Source organism: Mesocricetus auratus, unplaced genomic scaffold (assembly GCF_017639785.1).
Source record: "Mesocricetus auratus isolate SY011 unplaced genomic scaffold, BCM_Maur_2.0 Super-Scaffold_100011, whole genome shotgun sequence".
NCBI lineage: Eukaryota > Metazoa > Chordata > Mammalia > Rodentia > Cricetidae > Mesocricetus > Mesocricetus auratus.
The window spans coordinates 54,011,312-54,025,231 of NW_024429195.1; the positions used below are offsets into that span (position 1 = coordinate 54,011,312).

The 13,920-nt window shown below is 36.2% G+C and overlaps 1 protein-coding gene across 7 annotated transcripts in view; it reads left to right on the forward strand.

The window, feature by feature from the left end:
• The window catches only part of Cnot2 (CCR4-NOT transcription complex subunit 2), an 87,060-nt gene extending 78,235 nt beyond the window's left edge, over nucleotides 1-8,825 (forward strand). For all 7 annotated transcript variants that reach the window (XM_040754839.1, XM_040754838.1, XM_040754841.1 and 4 more), the window contains 2 exons: nucleotides 1,207-1,351; nucleotides 7,694-8,825. In XM_040754839.1, coding sequence (XP_040610773.1) covers nucleotides 1,207-1,351; nucleotides 7,694-7,780 — 232 coding nt within the window. In that variant the 3' untranslated portion in view covers nucleotides 7,781-8,825. The remainder of the gene's footprint in view (nucleotides 1-1,206; nucleotides 1,352-7,693) is intronic.
• Nucleotides 8,826-13,920: the final 5,095 nt, after the last annotated feature.

Sequence of the window (13,920 nt, forward strand, 5' to 3'; positions counted from 1 at the left end):
GATGATGGTTATAGTCTTTTGTTTTTATTGCAAATTGTCCTTCCCACGAAATTTAAGTTGCTGAGTGGTGAAGTGCTTGCATAGCATTCCCTGACTTTAGTCATTTCACTGATCATCACAACAACAACCAAAGTATAAAGGAAAAATTGAGTTATTTTTATATTTAGTGAAATGAATTTCATTTATATTGGAAACTTATTAAAGCAGTATAATCACTGTAACATAGTAAGAATTTTAAACTTAGGCTAACTATGAAGTGACATGCTTGGTGGATTGGAATTTTTGAAAGTGTGATATTTGAGAACTACAGATGTTTATGATGAATAGACACAAAATCTCATTATTTAATATACATCAGTTAATTATTATATAGACAGGACCCTGCCTATTTGTGCCTTTATGTTGATACTGAATTGTCAGGTTTTAAAATTTCTCAATTGAGAGAATTTACTTTTTGCTTATTTTCCCTCTCATTTTTGTGAAATGAGAATTGATACCTTTTCCTTTTGCTCTAGTCATAAATAAATAGATGTGTCAAACCATTCATCCATCTGTAATTGGCTTTTGTGTCATGTGCCTTATGTCTGTGAACTACCAAACTGTAGCATGTATTTATGTGGACATCTGTTCCTTCGGATGTTGCTACCCCAGCTTATAAGTGCTGTAGATCATCTGCCTGGGTTCTCATGATATCCTCTTAGGGGTTTTGATGGCTTATGATTTAAATTTAAAATTATATTTTACCAAATAGATATTCTATTGTCACCATAGCTGTAAAATTTATGTGTGTGAATTTAAGTAGTCTATTCAGATTGGCTTTTTGCCTAGTAACTTACCTAGTAATACAAATCATGATTGTTGTTTTAGTGTGCTTCAGTTTGATTTTCTATCATTTGCTCCGTGTATTTTATCTTTCTTCAGTTTGCCCAAGTTTTATTATTTCACTCATGTAACTTTTTAAGTATTGTGTCTACATCAAGTTTATTTAACTTAATAAAAGCTTGTGTACTAAAGACTGTGCTTTTGGGACGAGAGAAATTATCTTACTGCATTTGAGTAAGCCTGTACTTAATAGCAGAGCCAGATAAAGATGCTTCCATTGTATATATTCTATATATAATTTTTCTGAGAAAAGGCTTACCACATGTCTAAAGTGTCTAGCATGGGTCATAGGAAAAATTAACTATCTCTCTCTTTTTCAAAAAGTTTTAACCGTGATTGGAGATACCACAAAGAAGAACGGGTGTGGATTACCAGAGCGCCAGGAATGGAGCCAACGATGAAAACCAACACATACGAGAGGGGAACATACTACTTCTTTGACTGTCTTAACTGGAGGAAAGTAGCTAAGGTATATTTTTTTCCATGTGCACAATGTATGAATATTTATAGTTGTTTAAAAAGTCCTTTGCGTATAATATATAACAATATGTCTGGTCCAGTAATGTGGCTATTGCCAAGCCTCCTAGAAGTGTCCAATAACAGTTCAATTCACTAATAGGAAATTTATTACATTTGGTAAGGGTTTTATGATATGGAGTAAGATTTGTTAACATTTGAAATATTTTCATGACTGCTAAATTACTAAAGTTACTTTTAGAATCCCAGTCACATATTTTCATATTCTTGTTACTTTACACAGGATGAGACATTTTTATCCAGAAGGAGTTTGAAGAGATTCTGTACACTTTTCAGAGTATTCTCTTGAGTATTTACAGGTCATCTAATGCAGGAGAATTGCAGATGCTCACCATTGCTTGTTCCTATGAGTACACATTGAGGGTGAATAGGCTGTAAGGAATGGTGAATTATTTTGTTCTATTTTGATTTTGTAACTTGGCTTTTCAAAATCATCTTGTCAAAGAACATGTCCCCTTGTGCATTGTGTCAGTTCCCTTGTCAATAGATATTTTACAGTGGTGTATAGTAGTAGTAGTTAGTGTTTTACTCAGTCAGCTTGATGCTAAATATAACCCACATTTATTTTCAGACAGCTCCAACTCCATTTCTCTGAATATAATTTCCATCGGTGATTCTTAGTACTACAAAAGCATGAGATAGTTTTTGCAATAAATTTAAGGAGATGAAAAGTATTTCAGACAAGTTTAGTTGTTAGGACAGATTTTAGTTGTTGCTTTCTGGTGATTTTTTTTTCCAATGTACTAAAATGTTTTACATTTTAAGATAGTATGAAGTGTTATCAGATATAAACCACAGAAAAGTTTGGCCTTCTAGAAATTCTTATAAAACTTAGAGAAATTGAAAGGGGTTAATCCAGTAGAAAATACAGAAGAGGTAAAAATTATTTGGTTTTGGTTTGTTTGTTTTTCAGTTTCTCTGTGGTAAATGTGATTAGTGGTTAGTCCTTAGACTGTGTCAGTCATTTCCACAGCTACAATTTATGGAACTGTTTTAATTTCAAAGACTATGTTCTTTATTTACCATTTTTGTTAAATAGAAGCAATTAAATTAATTTAGTTTTTTTCTTTTTGCTCCTTAGTTTAACAGAAACATAGAATTTGACTTCTGTTTCTGCATTGAATTTGTGCAAGTTTCCTTTCTATGTCTCTGTCCTTTTTTTCAAAATGGATATTATACCTCCTGCTGTGTGTGATGTAGTCAAATCTGTGGGTAGTATCTGAGAATTAGTACTTCTAACAAACTCCCAAGTTATTCTAGAGAGAGTGCTGTATGAGGTCCAAGGCCATTCTTGTAAATGAGATGATGCTGTGGGGGAGACAAGGGAGAACTGTAACTTTCTACATTTATATTGAAGCTTTATGCTCAATATTTGAATTCTAAATGCATATGCAAAAATGAATGCACTTAAGCAATACATAGCTATATAATTGTAGCTAAAATTTCTTTAGATTATGTGTTACGAAATAAATGTAAACAAAAAAAGATTTTTGAGAATTAGCTTCCCTCTATAATGTGAGATACTCAGAAACATTAATATTAGAGCTTTATACTTTCCTCAGAAACAATTCCTCATTCAGATCAATGTTTTTGTTTTTTTGGTTTGTTTTGTTTTGTTTGTTTTTGTTGTTTTGTTTTTCAAGATAGAGTTTCTCCGTATTGTTTTGGAGGTTGTCCTGGAACTAGCTGTGTAAACCAGGCTGGCCTCGAACTCACAGAGATCCACCTGCTTCTGCCTCCTGAGTGCTGGGATTAAAGGCAGGTGCCACCAACGCCCAGCTGTCAATGTTATTTTAAAGAAAATGTTCCTATATAAAAATAGGGCTATATATGGCATGGTGCTTATTAAATAATTTTGCTAAATTATACCTATCTCCTAATACAGTTGAGGACCAACTGTCTTCACTGCTTGAGAAAATTAGTGGTGAAGTAGGAAGATAACCTTGAGGAGTAGAATCTCCAAGGTATTCTCTAAGTGATGTCTCTAAACAATATGTAGCTGCTGTATTGATACTCTTAAAAAGTCTTCTATAGTGATGGAAACAATGGAATTGTTGGTTTCAGTCTATGAATTGGTTGTAGTGAAATACCGTTTTTATAATAGTTTGCAGAATAGTAAATACCAAGTAACTTCATCTTGTTTGTGATGTGAATAGTGTGATAAATAAGGATGTGGTGCAGTGTTTTTAATAGTGCTGAACAAATGGAAACTGTAAATCATAGTATGTTCTGTGAGCCTCCTCAGTCAGTTAACATTGTCAGAGAAGGGTAATAGAACAATTACTCAATAAGTTATTTAAATCAGAATCATTTATCCACTAAACACGTATGACCTTCAGTTCTAGGGTCCAGTCCATCATTTATTTTCAGAATTTCAGTTAACAATGTAGCTGGGCATGGTGGCACTTGACTATAATACCAGCACTGTTCAGAAACAGGCAGATTTCTGAGTTCAAGGCTCCTTGAGTCTACATTAAGTAAGACCCTGTCTCCAAAAAATAGCAATAATAATAATAATAGTAGTAATGTACATAAAATTGTGACATTTTATTTGCTCATTCTAAATAATTAGCAAGACATGGAATCCTCTCTAATTCTGTTATAGTATCATACGTCACTAACTAAAAAATTATAACAGATTGCATATATAATTTACTAAGTAAAATTTTTAGTTATTTCTTTTCCTGTTCATTTGAGATAATGAAGCTTCCTTATTATCTATAGCTTTCTGAAAGACTTCAACTGCAGGCTTCTTAGTGCTTAACTTAACCTTATAGATACTGCAGTGTATGTTTCATGCTTGATATAAATGATTGTTTCCATTAATTTTAGAAGTACATATCATTACATCTTTATTAACTATGCATTTCTTCACAAACTAGTTCTAGAAATCATCTTTAACATACTTTGTTGCTTCTAAACTTTAAATATTAGCTTACTATAGTTAGGAGAAAAACCAATACTTTCTGAAATTAGAACTATGATGGGCATTTCTGTTGTAATGCTTGTTTTGAGACCAGTGTGTAAATTCAGTTCTAGTTAAGTAATCTTGTGAGGAAAAAAAAAAAACAACTTCTATTTTTGTTCATAAGAAAAACTGAGTCATGAAAAAAGTTGTTTTCCAGTATCTAGAATTCTTTTTAGGATTTGAAAATCATTTTCCTGTAACAATATTTTCCACTAAAACAAATTCATGGACCCTTTGACTCTTTAATGTACAATGTTAAAGTAGAACTTGGAAATTAAGTATTCTATTTATAAAGTACATAAAGGTGGCTTAGTTGCTGCTCTATTGCTGTTCCGAGACACCATGACCAAGGCAATTCTTATAAAAGAAAGCATTTAATTGAGGCCATCCTTACGATTTCAGTGGCTTAGTCCACTACCGTCGTGGCAGGAGCATGGTGGCACACAGGCAGATGCAGTGCTGGAGAAGTAGCTCAGACTCCCCACATCCCGATCCCTAGGCAGCAGAGAGAGCGGGCTGACATGGGGCTTTGAAACCTCAGAGCTCCCTCCCAGCAACACACTTCCTCCAATAAGGCCATCTCTACTAATTCTTCTAATCCAACCAATAGTTCCACTCCTGATGACTGAACATTCAAATTTATGAGCCTGTGCCGGCCGTTCTTATTCAAGCCATCCCAGAATGCTTGTTGGCATTAGTTCATAAGCTGTAAATTGCACTTTCCCAAGGGCCTCACACTATTCCAAGCATTGAATGTGGTAGACAAAGCAGTTTCCTTCTCCATCCTTTTGAAGAGTATATGCATAGCATGCACATGTGCATGTAAGAGATGATGTAGGCAGTCAAGTCAGGTGCAGTTAGAGAGCAAAGAGTGGTGCAAGGTTCACGGACTGAAGAATAAAATATGTGGGAGACAGAAGACAGGAGTATCAGTGGAAGACAAGATTTCACCCATATGATTTCTGGGTATCTTTAATATTTTACATATTAAAGTATTTATGCTTCCTTGGTTTAGACTGGTTGCATTTTTATAAAATGTAGTGGGGAAATAACACTGGTGAGGTTAATCTATTTAAGCAGTGTATCTTGCCAGTGTGGATAAAATATAACTTAGAGCTTGTCATTTGTTAAAATTGCAGGTAAGCTTTTATACTATGTAGTTTTAGAAACCAAGATGCATTTTCATTTCAAAGAATGGGTTAGCTGGGAGAATTTTGCTAATGTGAGTACAGATACTCCGCTTCAGCCAGGGCCTGGGCAGGGGCAGCCCTGCCACTTGTCAGGGAGCTTAAGGATGGTGGCTGCCATTTGCTCCTCATCGCTGGTCAGCAAGCAGCCCTGTGCCTTTCTCAGTCATAGGGGCAGTATCTTTTGAAAGGGTAAAGTCACACAGTATACCTTTTAAACATTTGTGAAGGCACTTAATGTTTTCAAAGTTATTTGGGGTGTTTAATGAAATAAATTTGTTCTCTATCTTGGATTAAAAGTATTAAATAAAAGCACATAAAACCCTCATGTGTAGCACTAGCAAAAGCAGACCCTGCCAAGTTTGGATCCTAGTCTTCAGTATAATAAAATACCTACTTACCCCTGATGCATACAAATATTAGAAAAAAATTAGCTTTGTCTTTAGTTTTAGTTCATATTAGGCTGTCAAGTTACATGTTTGTTAATGTGGTGTCTTCCAAATTGGTGTCTAACACCTTGATTACTGTGGCCTAAGGTTTCATTTTAACTAAATAATAGGAATTTTCATTTAACAGTAGAAGCATCCATTATGGAGTCAGGTTTGATACCAGACATAGTAAAATAAGATGTTAACTACGGTTGTTAATGGTATTTGTTTAATCATAAATAGATAATGTGTGTCGAGGCTTAACTTGGGTGAGATTTTTAAGTAATGTGTGCCAGTTAGATTCAGGCTATAGAATGAATAATTTTAGTGCGTGTCTTACCCCGCACCCATTGTGATTACAGAGGTATTTGGATTTGCTTTCTTACGTATATACAGTTATATTTGCATCTCTGTGCTGGTCATAAAAACTAGCATTCTTAAATTTTAAACGTTTTGAAACTAGATGGTAGCACAAACTTGTAGCTCCAGTATTCAGGAGACTGGTATGGGATTGTGAGTATGTCGTTTGGGCTATGTAGGGAGTTTCAAAGCCATCCTGAACTATCTAGCAAGACCTTGTTTCAAAACAGAGTCGAGGGGTAACAAGATGGCTCTGTTGGTATAAATACTTGCCAACAAACCAGAGGACCTGAGTCGACCTACACAGTGGAAGCTGAAAATCAACTTCTGCACCTTGTCCTCTGTATGCACTATGGTCTGAGTTTACCCACAAATAAATCCTTAAAATATTTTTAATGGAATATATTTGTATTGTTTGATTAAAATCAGTAACCCAGTTAGCTTTTAGATAGTCATACACCAAAACTATCTGGTTTTATATGGCCATTAAATTATCTTTTATGTCACTTATGAAATGGGAGTTCTAGACATGTGTGTTTTCACCGCATTGTTTTCCTGAGATTTTAATGAGATTAAAGAATAGCTTTGCTTAAAGAAAAATTGTCATCAAGGTTAATTGGAAAGTGTCTCATTTTAAGCATGAACAAAATGTCAGGGTGTTTTGTTTTGTACTTCGTTGAAATAGGCTTTATGTAAACATCCTGTAATCTTTAGTCTTTTGCATTAGAATTGCACTAATTCCCCTTTTATTTTTAAGTAAAACCTTACACAGATTTTTTTTTTTGGTTTTTTTTTTTTTTTTTTTTTTTTGGTTTTTCGAGACAGGGTTTCTCTGTGGCTTTGGAGGCTGTCCTGGAACTCGCTCTGTAGACCAGGCTGGCCTCGAACTCACAGAGATCCGCCTGCCTCTGCCTCCCGAGTGCTGGGATTAAAGGCGTGCGCCACCAACGCCCGGCCCTTACACAGATTTTTATAAATCCACATTCCTGAGTCATTGATTTTTATATTCAGAAAGTCTGTACTTGTGTACTTACTAGATAGTAGGCACAACTATTCTTGTAGGCACAACTATTCTTGTTCAGGCTGTCTTAAGAGGGTAAAAGGCTAGTGTGTGTGTGCCTGTGTTTACTCTTAGGTGGAATTATGTTCATTGTTCTTATAGTAAATATAGTTTGAACAAATCCAAAAATGAAATAAAAGAGTCACTTAGACTAGTGAAATGGTTCAGCAAGTATAGGTTCTTGCCAAGGAGACTGGTGGCCTGCCCGAGTTGGATTCCCAGAGAAAGAGCTATGAAATAATAATTCTCAATTTTTGGTGTTCTTTTATAGGAGTTCCATCTGGAATATGACAAATTAGAAGAACGGCCTCACCTGCCATCCACCTTCAACTACAACCCTGCTCAGCAAGCCTTCTAAAAGACTTCCCTTTTCTTGGGGTATGGCTGTCTCAGCACAGTACTTGACAGATCCGCAGAACTGATGTGGCTCAGGCACCCTGGTTTTAATTCCTTGAGGATCTGGCAATTGGCTTACGTAAAGGGTCACCATTTGAGGTCCTGCCTTACCAATTATGTGCTGCCCAACAACTAAATTTGTAATTTGTTTTCTCTAGTTTGAGCAGGGTCTGGATTTTTTCATTTATTTTCTTTTTGCCAGCAGACAGACTTGGGTCTATAAAGACAAGCAAGTACACTGACAGAAGTTACCATTTAGTTTCTTAAATGTAAAAAAGAAAACCCACAAAAGACTCAACAAAATTAGACCACAAAATTTGCATTGTTCATTGTAGCACTATTGGTAATAAAATAACAAATGTTTGTGCATTTTTATGTGAAGATCCTTCTCGTATTTCATGTGGAAAGATGAGCAAGGTCTGCTTCTTTCATTTTACTTCCCCTTCTGTTTCTGAAAGGCAGTTTCGCCAGGCTTAATGCAAGAATCTGACTGTAGAAGACAGAGATTGCCACAGTCTCTGGATGGTTTCCAGGGCTGTGCTGTTACTGAGCTTCATCTTCCCAGAATGAGCAAAACACTGTCCAGTCTTTGTTACGATTTTGTAATAAATGTGTACATTTTTTTTAAATTTTGGACATCACATGAATAAAGGTATGTATGTACGAATGTGTATATATTATATATATGACATCTATTTTGGAAAATGTTTGCCCTGCTGTACCTCATTTTTAGGAGGTGTGCATGGATGCAATATATGAAAATGGGACATTCTGGAACTGCTGGTCAGGGGACTTTGTCGCCCTGTGCACTAAAGGGCCAGATTTTCAGCAGCCAAGGACATCCATACCCAAGTGAATGTGATGGGACTTCAAGACGTGAACTAAGACAATTCACTCTGGCTGTTTGAACAGCAGCGTTTCATAGGAAGAGAAAAAAGATCAATCTTGTATTTTCTGACCACATAAAGGCTTCTTCTCTTTGTAATAAAGTAGAAAAGCTCTCCTCACTGCAGTGTTGTTGACTTTGATTTGAAATTGTCAGATTTCTTCTTCAACATGAAAAACACAGATAAAAACCTGAAGCTTTACAAATACACTGAATGGTATGATGAAATTAAAAAAAAATTTTTTCCCAGCTGTCAACAAATAAGTTAATGGATCCACACAGGCCCTTTTACTTGTAGTTTAAAAATGCATCCTCAGGATTAACTATAGGAAAAAGTTAAATGGGTTGTAGCTACATTACAAGCAAATGGCCCCAGCACTCCTGGGACCCAACCAAATAGTTTGTTCTCTGAGAAATTGATGAGGGATCTGATGATGGAACTTTTAGATGTCTTTATGAAGTTTACCTTCAGCTTGCTGACCTGGATAGTTCTTGTGTGTAGGTTACTGAATTCTTTTTCCTTTTACATCTAAATGAAAATACGGTGTTTAAAGTATCTGAAGGCTGAAGCTGCCAGTGGAACTAGAGAGTAGAAAGAAGGCTCTGAGATTTAATTTTTTAGTTTTTATTTTTAACCTATTTTTCCATATGAATGAAAACATCTTGACATTTCATGTTTGAAAAGTAAATGTTTATAAAAATGCTGTGTTTGTGTTGATATACAAGAATGTACAAGAACATAAAATTCACCTTTCTCTACTTTGAGATAGTCAAAATGGGTAAAAATATCAGAATTTTTAATAATATTTCAGAATTCAACCAAAAAACTATGACACTTCATAATTAGTTTTGCGGTGTCCAAAACCTATCAGGCAGTACACTGTCATCTACCAGATTCAGATCCTTAATATCCGCTTCTTTCAACAATGAAGAATTCATCTTACAGTAATTTATAAAATAGGAATTTTCCGTCATAACCACCAGCAACTGGTGGACAAGAAAACAGTGGAAAGGGATCTTCAGCTGAAGCATGATTGTGTGACTGGCTAACGGATCGAGATAGGTAAATCAGGCTAGGGAGATGGCTCAGCAGTTAAGAGCACTGGCCACTCTTCCAAAGGACCTGGGTTCAATTCCCAGTACCCACATGGCAGTGACTGGCTAACGGATCGAGATAGGTAAATGAGGCTAGGGAGATGGCTCAGCAGTTAAGAGCACTGGCCACTCTTCCAAAGGACCTGGGTTCAATTCCCAGTACCCACATGGCAGTTCATAGCTGTGACTCCAGTTCTAGGGGATGTGGCATCCTCACACAGGCATACATGCAGGCAAAAACCCAAATGTACATTTTTTTAAAAAGATAGGTCATATCAAGTTTACATTGCTAGATCTAATTATTAAGAGCCATTGACAAGAATTTTAAGGAACACCAGTTTTCTGAGTTCTTATCCAGAATCATCAAAATTAAAGGAAGCAGACTTTTAACCAGCTTTTGGTTTTTATAATTTGGTGATGCTAGCTGTCAACTACAAATGCAAGTTAAAAAATTCAATTGAAATTCCGTCCTTCAAAGAAGATGACCTTAACTATAGATACATTTCCTGTTTTCCCCTTAGTTTTATTGCGGTCCCTTTCTCCCCGTGTAGCTATGTAGTTTATTCCCTCCTGGTGTAGCAGACAGGTACACTCTGGCACACAGACATCACTCATGGAACTGGCTTTGCGGAACAGAAGCTAGTCACTTGCAAAAGGGAGTCTTAACTAACTTGAATAAAAAGATCTGTACTGTAACACACATGATAAAACTTTCTGGAGTTTTTTGCCGACATTTTCCTTCAGTGTAACGTTAAGAACTGAAGGTTTAATTAAATCCTTACACTACCTACAAAAGCCAACCGTTTGTCCACAGATACAGATACTTACTAGTACTTGTTGATGAGTTGGTATATTTTATCTTTTTGGTTTGGAAATAAAATGTACAAATTAAATCATTTGCGCTTTGAAATAATTATCCTTTGCCATAAAATCCTATTTCATGGCGCATTTTCACACTTAGCTTTCAGAATTCAGTCGTGTCCCGTCCTGTCACCCCTGTCACCCCCGTCACCCCCCCCCCCGCCAACCATCTAGTTGATACCCTTGAGTCCTTCCATTCACAAACATAGATCTGATATGTTATGCCAGTTGCCCATAAACCATGAGACATCTGAGCATGGCCTTGAACTCACTTTTGCATTCATAGCATTTGTTTTGCACAGAGTTGCTGAAAACATGTACAAATGTGGAAACAGAAACGCCTACATGTTCTCAACTATAGTTTGTCTATGTAGTTTATAAAGACTTAGAAATACCTAGAGAATCCTTAAGACCTGGAGCTGTATAGCTTCATTGATAGGATGTTTGTAAGTTAGAATCCCTGACACTGTACACACTAAAGAGAAAAAAAACAGCCTAAGATAAAACAGACATTGAGATGCCTTTACTTTCAAAAAGTTAGATTTTACTGGCCTATCACTGGACTCCTTTTGCCAGTGGCATTTAACAATGATTCGGGTCTTACCATGAACAGATGGGGCAGTGAAGCACCTAAGTCCACTGAAAGATGACCCAGTAGTTTCACATGTTGGATCAAATTAAGTAGTGTAATTAGACCAGAATCATTAGTTTGCCGTTTAGATGGTAAAATTAAAAACAAATGCATATAGCATGGCTTAAGAGTGGTTTATATGTAGACCAATATAATATAATACATTATTATATATAATATATTGTTTTATTATTATATATAATATATATTTCGATTGTCAAAAATGCTAATGTAGCTACAGTAAAAAGTATGCTGTGCACAGGACACAGTAAGGATCACTCTTTGAAAGTCATTATACATCTGAGGTGTCAAGCCCTGTCTAAATGATCTTTTGCTACTGACTGCCATCTGACTGCCAAGCCACTTAGAGATTTTACATACATTATTGTTTTCTGTTTAAAAAATAGCATCATGGGATAGGTCCATTTTACAGGAATTTTCAGATGTCATCACTGCAAAAGGAAGTAAGGGTACAGCATTAGAGAAAAAGACGTTAGAAACATTTCCCTTCAAGAATCAAATTCTAGGGCTGTCAATGAGCAGTTTCGTGTGTGTGGCAAAAGAGCTAAACATGGGCAAAAATGAAAAAGGGGGGGGGGGGGGGGATAAGTGTGACACTAAGGAGCCAGAGAGACTGCATCTTGTTTTGTGGAGGTTGGCCTTGAGCGTGGGGCCTCAGTAAGGCTAGTAAGCGAGCATGCGGTACCTCTGAGCAGGAATTCAGAGCCTGAGACTGCTTGCTTCTGAAGGCTTCGCAGAACACAGTGGAAGAGGGTCCCGTTGGAGAGTGCTCTGGGCATAAGGTAAGGGACTGGATTGTTAATCTCCTGTCGTTAACTGAAAAGGTGGTAAAAAGAAATTGGGCTAACTAGTGTGTTTCTGAAAATCTGCCCCAAACTGTCACATCACAAGTCTCTGATGAAGACAGCCAATTACAAAGTGCCTCCCATTAAAAAAAAAAACAAAACAAAAACAGTGCTGGCTGTTTGATGGAGATCTAAAGTGCCTCTGTAGATGTGGTCAGGCAGAAACTGAGTGTATCAAAATCAACATTGACAACACTGCCTTTTTTTTTTTTTTTTTTTTTGGTAGTAAAATGATGGTCTTAATAGCTTCCAGGCCTCGTTTTGGCAATTTGAGGTGTCAATACCCTTGATCAAAAGTTAGGGATTGAAGTCATGTTAGCTGAAAAGTACAACCTTAAAGAATATACTGTCCTCTGACTAGGGACATGGTACTTAAACTAGTAGGGGTTACATCTGATTGCAAGATGCAAATTTTATTAAATTTACTATTTTTCTTTTCCTGCCTTTAGTTGACAGGAGCAGGCATATGAAACAGTGAAGGGTAACAAATATTAAAAATTTTAACTGGGTTATGTATTAATTTGATTTAGTTACATATTCGAGGGAAGGAGGAGTCAACAGTTTGTTTCTGTTTTGAAGTAAATATTTATACTGAAACTGATAGTACATGGCATTCATGTTCAAGTTCCTGTTTTCTACCATAGTAGAAACCACATGAATTAGAGTGAGTGATACTTCTATTATTTAAAAATAATTAATCATTCAGTTTGATGTATAAATGTCTTTGAATTGAGGTAACTATAGGGATATACTAAAGTCTAGCAATGGGGTTCTAAGCTAATAGACCTGAGGACAGCTTGTAGGTGTTTGTGTCCATGGGAGGAGATAGGGAATAGCTGCACATCACATCTGAAGTCGCTGCCATCAGCACACTTCAAGCTTCATTTAATGTATTAATATTAACTAGACTGAGGTGATGGTGAACTGTCACCAAGTGAACATTAGACACTAGAATAAGTCTTATTGCCAGAGGTACTCAAGTGGTTTGTTTCTATTTTTTCTCCCTGTAACATCCAGTGTCCTTGCTGGGAGATCTAATCTTTACTACTACTCATCAACAGAACAGGAAGCAAGCCAGCTAGTTTCCAAGCATAAAACAGCAATGTTCTTGCTAGATGTTAGTTTTATGCATTAAAAATGACTAAAAAAATTGCATACATCACCAATGTATTGATCAATAGAAAATGGAAAATCCAGTCATCCAGGTTTGACTTTCTCTTAATGCTGTATGCTTTTCACAACTTGGTATCCATGGACCCATGAAATAACTCCTGTGTATTTATCATAAGATTTTCTGCCACTCATATGCATTGTAATTGTAAAATTTGCATAACTTCGTATTTATTGCAAATCCAAATTCTTGCTTAAATAGTATACAGGCACTGGCTGACACATCTTAATTGTCTATACAAATCGATTTTGCATTCATTTTTCATTTCTGTAGCCTGGTAGGCACCTACCACATGGCTACATTCTGCCATCTTGCTGGTAAGAACCAGCATTAACTCCTTCAAGCACCATAGGGCACCAGCTGAGGAAGACGAGTCTTAATTTTCAGGGTTATGTGTATGAGTGTGTCATATACATGTATGCATGTGCACTGACCCTAGAATCCAACAGAGAGTTTTGGATTATGAATGTGAGCCACCCTGGCTGCTGGGAACCAAACCTAGGTCCTCCACAAGTGCTCTTTACTACTAAGCTAACTCTCCGGCCTTAGGAGGTAGCCTCTCAATTTGTATAAACGTCTCATGAAATGTTTT